The sequence below is a fragment of the Bison bison genome, unplaced genomic scaffold (genome assembly GCF_000754665.1).
Source record: "Bison bison bison isolate TAMUID 2011002044 unplaced genomic scaffold, Bison_UMD1.0 scf7180017850792, whole genome shotgun sequence".
NCBI classification, from domain to species: domain Eukaryota; kingdom Metazoa; phylum Chordata; class Mammalia; order Artiodactyla; family Bovidae; genus Bison; species Bison bison.
This window is the reverse complement of record NW_011481365.1, coordinates 12,645-18,825: the sequence shown is the minus strand read 5'-3', so window position 1 is coordinate 18,825 and position 6,181 is coordinate 12,645. Positions and strand designations below refer to the sequence as shown.

Genomic DNA, 6,181 nt, shown 5'->3' with positions numbered 1-6,181 from the left:
GACACCAGACTTCAGAAATCCTTACCTCCAGCAATTCTCCATCTCCTATTTTCCCCTTAAGGAGGATGATGAAGGTGAAGAGGGAGATGAAGACGATGACGACGATGGCTCTGAAATGGAATTGGATGAGGATTACCCTGATATGAACGCTTCTCCCTTGGTCCGATTTGAGCGCTTTGACCGGGAGGATGATCTCATCATTGAGTTTGACAACATGTTCTCCAGTGCTAGTAAGATACAGGGGCTCAGCTGGGTTTTATCTCTTGATTCTTATACCCTGAACCAGAGCAGCTCTCAATCTGATACAGAAAGCACTTCTTTTCTTAGCTGATTTCCTGGGGCAAGGGATATCTGAATCAATCTCTCTCAATAAGTGTATACCTAGAAGAAGAAATTATGAGAGGCTGCTTTTGTTCTCGCCACCTCAGTAAATGGCAGCCAGTTTAGAGCCTGAACAACTTGATGAATTGCTTGAATTAACAAAAAAAAGAAAGACCAAGGCTGACTGCATCAGGCACTCATGTGCACACTACAGTGATAGGGCAATAACTAATCCTTATGTCTGTAACACTGGATCTTGAGAGTTTGGATGGACACCTTTGAGCTTGGCATAGGGGAGTAGATTTTGAACACATTCACTCTGTTCATCAAGGATGCATCTTTTCAGAGGAGAGAGTGAATCTCTTCCCTCCCTCCTCCCCCATCAACATCAAAGTTCCCTTTTAGCATCAAGTTCTTAAACTGTCTTGAGAAGGCAGGTCTTTACTCCCAAATCACAAGCACAATATAGCAGAAAACACTGAACTGTTCTGGTCTGTTGTCTTGGCCAAGTAGTCTCTTACCTCTTTGAGCCTCAGTTTGTCACCTGTAAATGAAAAATGTGGAAAAAATGGGGTGGATTACATAATTTTCAAGATACTTTCTATTCTGTGGTTTTCTTTGCATTTTTGTGATTTCCATCAGTCTTTCTTATAAGTTGAGCCTTTGTCCATTCAGCAAATTGAACAAATATGTGAGGAGTGCCTACTGTGTTTTAGGTACTAGGGATATAGCAATAAAAAAGAAGAGAGTCCTTTTCCCTCATAGAAGCTTATGGTCTATTAAGAATTATGAGTAAGCCGGCATTACATTGCAATATGGTAAGAAAGCACAGAGTAAAGGCCCATCTGTAGAATCAGAAGTAATTTCTAGGCCAAGAACAACAAAACAGGTGAAAAGTGGGGAGAGGTGTTGTCAAGGCGGAGAGAACAGCATGTTTCTGAGGTTCCAACAAGCATCACTGTGGCTTAGTGTCAAGAATGGATTGGGATAAGGTACTACTTAGGAGACTGTTGCAGTATCTAGGTGAGAGATGGCAGCATAAGCCATGGTAGTATCAGTGATCCTAGAAGAGGTGTGGGAATGAGGGAGAAAGGACAAAGCTCAGGTTTCCGTGTGAGGAAGTAAGGCCCAGGAGACATGGTTCTGCCTGAACAACCATGGAGAAATTTCTTTTTGGCACTGATCCCTTTGCATATTGTCCTTGCAGCAGACATCCCCCCATCCCCAGGAAATATCCCTACCACCCACCCACTGATGGTACGCCATGCAGATCACAGTTCCCTGACACTGGGCAGTGGCTCCTCTACAACACGTCTCACCCAGGGCATTGGGCGCAGTCAAAGGACCCTGAGACAGCTGACAGCCAACACAGGCCATACCATTCACGTTCACTACCCTGGGAATCGCCAGCCCAATCCTCCTCTTATACTCCAGAGGTGAGTTACAAGGAAGATTATTGGGCTCACTGAGCTTTAGCATTGTTTTGATCTGACAGGATAACGTTCTTGTGACAGAACAAATAATGTATTTGCCCTGTTGCTTTGTGGATTATATGTGCAGCCTTTGGGGAAATACCAAATTGTATAACATATTCTTTTGCTTAAGTGTCCTGTGCATAGATTCAGCAGTCATTAAGCATCTCACATGATAAGCTTAAACTTTTGCTAAGATACAGTCAGGAGAGGATCCCTGCCCTTGGGCTTAGTTTCTCGCACTAGGGAGAAACAATTTTTAGAGATGAAAGGAAGAAGTATAGATGTCATAATGGTCAATGTACAATAGTAGTGGGTGTACAAGAGAGATATTATACCCTAAACCATGCTGTGCCATACCTTGCTAAGTCGCTTCAGTCATGTCTGCTCTGTGTGACCCTATGGACTGTAGCCCACCAGGCTCCTCTGTCCATGGGATTCTCTAGGCAAGAACACTGGAGTGGGTTGCCATGCCCTCTTCCAGGGGATCTTCCTGACCCAGGGATTGAACCCACATCTCTTAAGTCTCCTGCACTGGCAGACAGGTTCCTTACCACTAGCGCCACCTGGGGAGCCCTACCCTAACACAGTGCCTGATATCAGTGATGCTCACTCTGTTCCAGGAACTATGGAGTAATATGCAATTTCAACCAAAAAAAAGTTGGCAGACTGATCGAGTAGTTAGAAAAGTAAGACTTACATGCAATATGATCAGGTCCATAATAATGTTATGCATTTCCTAGAGGATACAGAAAGGATCTCACAATAACAGGTTGCAGGGCCCCTATGGATATACAGTGACCATGACACCCCACCATCACCCTACAGGTTGCTTGGTCCCTCTGCTGCTGCTGACATCCTTCAGCTGAGCAGCAGCCTTCCCCTACAAAGCCGAGGCCGAGCCCGCCTCCTAGTGGGCAACGATGACGTCCACATCATCGCCCGGTCTGATGATGAACTACTGGATGACTTTTTCCATGATCAGAGCACAGCTACCAGCCAAGCAGGCAAGTTTATGTGGTGGAAAAAGGGTAACGTTTGTCTGGTTCTTTTTCCGTGCTGAGGAAACACAGAATAGTATCCACCCTGCTTGGAGAAACCCCATTTTACAGGAACCAGAACAACTCGGTGATTTAGCCAAAGACGTTAGTACCTGTGATGTGCCAAACCTTATGGTAGACATTGGGTCCTGTTAGGGAAATGCTGCAATTTTTGGATCAGTTGATGCATGACAAGGCTAAGGTCTCACTCTCCTTGGTTTCTCTACAGGGACCCTATCCAGTATCCCTACAGCCCTGACTCGCTGGACAGAGGAATGCAAAGTTCTTGATGCTGAGAGCATGCATGACTGTGTTTCAGGTGTGTAGCAGCTTGGTGATAAGGGCAGTAGTGAATCTTCAAGGGCTGAGACACTGCATGGAAAATTGTTTTCCTCGTTTTCTGTGACCACAAGCTCTGCCTTTTGGCTTTCTCCCTACCTCCCCTGAGCAACCTCTCATCTTTTGCTTCTTTGGTCCAGTTGTTAAAGTGCCCATTGTCAATCATCTGGAATTCCTGAGGGATGAGGAGCTGGAAGAAAGGAGGGAGAAAAGGAGGAAACAACTAGCTGAGGAAGAAACAAAGATAACCGACAAAGGCAAAGAAGATAAGGAGAACAGGGATCAGAGTGCACAGGTGATTCCCATGAGCTGGGAGGATTCATCTTTGGCTATGTCTGCTTTAACTTTCCTGCAGTTTCAGCATACATGTGGCTGGCCCCAAGAGTCATTAAAGATTCTAAGACGTTCACATTGAACCTGAGAAATAATCCACTCCAAATTCACTGTACACACATATGGCTTCTAGGGGAAAAACCAAAGCCAGAGCTCCTAACATAGCAGTTACACTGTATAGTCTCTACTTTCAGTGACTTATGGTTAGACAAGAAGAATGAATGACCTTGACTAAGCCCATGCTTTTAATGTTTCAATTCCATTTCAGTGGATTGCCTTTGCAAGCGTCAGGGAAACCGTATTGATAGGATTCCATTCCAACATTTGAACAAGTTGGGCTTAGGCTTCAAATCAGAGAAAATGTTTTATCTTGAACCCCTTCACCACATGGCATTTTCTAGGGCTCAATAAATGAAATCTCTAACATGATTTTGGTTTTTCTGAAAATTTTGGAGCCTTGAATAGTATAACTTTCAAATATATAAAGTAAATGCTGATAGAAATATAAGAAAATAGAAAAACTTGAGTGAAAGATTTTATTATACCTCACTCAACAGAATATCAGACTTAAAAGGATATTGAAATGTTCAATTATGGTAACAAACTTGATCTAACTGATACCTTTGTAGAGAACTTTGACCTTTTAATAAACAGTAGCATTGCTTCAAACACATTAAAAGGTTTGGGAAATAAGCAGGTATGGTGAATGATTGAAAAACCTGGAGTGTAAAATAAGCCCAAAGAAGGGAACTATAGATAGATGAAATTCTTGCTGGTTTCAACAATGTGTGTTCAGATCATGTCCTGTGCCCAAGCCCAGCTCCAACGTGGTTTTTATTATCCTTTCCTCTCATTGTTTAGTCAGCTCCCTGACAGTTTCCCCCTTATCCCCAAGCCATCTCAAACATGAGTTTATATTAGAGAAATTCGAGGTCTATTTTCATGCTACAGTGCTTATCCTCCATCCAGGTCATATGTGGGAGATGGCGACTATTAGAGTTGACCTCTATCTCATGTGCTTGCAAAGTCCCACATTGGTCTGTCCCTTTTCTTTGCAGTGTGCTGCATCTAAGACAAATGACTCCACTGAACAGAACCTCTCAGGTAACTTTCCTTCCCATTTTTCCTTCTTGCTAATTATTGGTTGATTCTTTTTCCTGACCCAAGTAGCTGGCCCAAGTAGACTGAAGATGAACACTGGTGCTCTGTGGGATGAGGTAGTAGATTGTATAGTTTTAGGGTCATACCCCATCTTGGAGATAACTATACAGTCTACTGTCTTTCCCACGGTGGTGCACTTCCCCTTCCACGTACTCTGTTTACAGGTTCTCATTCTGATTATGCTGTACTGCATTCTGGCATGTGTAGTGAGGCTGTGTGTCCTGTCCCTTTTAGTGACCATTGTGGTATGGTGCTTCATGAGAACGCCTGACAGTGGTTCCTAAATGCTAGTCCTTGGTGGAAGTTAACAGAATAAGGGAGCTTTAATGACTTTTTCAGAAAGCTGAATGCGTTCAATTTAAAGAACTGTTATAAATTACAGAGATTATGTATTTCCTACTTCTTTGGTATCACAATATTTTTATTAAATGATATTAATGGATTTTTTTTCTTACTTGGTTAAATTAAAAGTTGGTAACCCTGTGTTAGTCTCTTTTTATTTTTTGTTTTTATATAAATTTCATGGGTCTGTGGAATCTAAAAGTCTAGGAATGTTGCCTTGGGCAGTCTGCTTTGGGGGAGGGTAGCTCTGTGGGCTAAATGGTATTACTACTAAATACTTTTGATTCCTCCTTCTAATGTGCCTAATGTAGCTATTTTGTGACTGTGATTCTAATAACTGGTCTATGTGGTATTATATGTCTCCCCTACCCCTATTTCCTCAGAACTTACTTCTGCTACCCTATACCTTCTGTCTCCTTCGGCACTTGAGTTGGGAAATGATTGTACTAAAGCCTACACAATATTTTTTAAAGCAGTGAAAGAGGGTAGGAGTCCTGGTGCCCTGAATCTGGCAGAAGGTCATTGAAAGGGTCTGTCATCAGGTAAAATGGCTCTTTGCCTGCTGCTGTTGCTAGAGGACTCTGCTCATGCTGGGGTGAGGTAGTAAGTTGTATTGTTGTGGGGTAGGGATTTTAGGCCCCAATTTGAAGATAACTATACAACTTACTACTTTCCCTGGTGTGTAGCACATTCACATTTAGTCTTAACACTGTTGCTTCCATCAGAGTTGTAGATGCTACTTGGATAATTAGGACTGCAAGAAAAAGGAGGTGGAAGGGGACAGGTGATATGTAGTGTGAGGCAAATATTATAAAGTGACTTGAACTCTCCCCCTCCACCCAGGGCACAGAAAGGATTTAATTCTTAGGGTCTGCAAAGACTCAGATCTTTGGTTCTTGGCACTAATGGCACTGTGCCTTAGCCCTCATCCCGAGATACCAGACCAGCCAGGTGCTATTCCTGGGAGCAATTGGTGGTTAAGGGGAATGCTGCATCACTGTCATGCCACATGTGCTGATTTGAGTGGCTCCCCCTGTCCTTGACTGCCCTTTAACAACCTTACTGTCATTCTTTCCGAGAAAGATGGGACTCCTATGCCTGACAGCTACCCAGCAACCCCATCTTCAACTGATGTAGCTACATCTGAGCCCAGGGAGACCCTTGTCACTCTGC

The 6,181-nt window shown here is 43.3% G+C and overlaps 1 protein-coding gene across 1 annotated transcript in view; it reads left to right on the top strand.

Annotated features, from left to right (window-relative positions):
• Nucleotides 1–6,181, top strand: part of LOC104995312 (E3 ubiquitin-protein ligase HUWE1-like) — a gene marked incomplete at its 5' end in the record, with an annotated part of 20,315 nt that overhangs the window by 1,738 nt on the left and 12,396 nt on the right. The window contains 7 exons of the mRNA XM_010849193.1: nucleotides 3–230; nucleotides 1,529–1,757; nucleotides 2,622–2,800; nucleotides 3,063–3,152; nucleotides 3,313–3,467; nucleotides 4,564–4,609; nucleotides 6,092–6,180. Of these exons, the coding sequence (XP_010847495.1) occupies nucleotides 3–230; nucleotides 1,529–1,757; nucleotides 2,622–2,800; nucleotides 3,063–3,152; nucleotides 3,313–3,467; nucleotides 4,564–4,609; nucleotides 6,092–6,180 (1,016 nt within the window). The remainder of the gene's footprint in view (nucleotides 1–2; nucleotides 231–1,528; nucleotides 1,758–2,621; nucleotides 2,801–3,062; nucleotides 3,153–3,312; nucleotides 3,468–4,563; nucleotides 4,610–6,091; nucleotide 6,181) is intronic.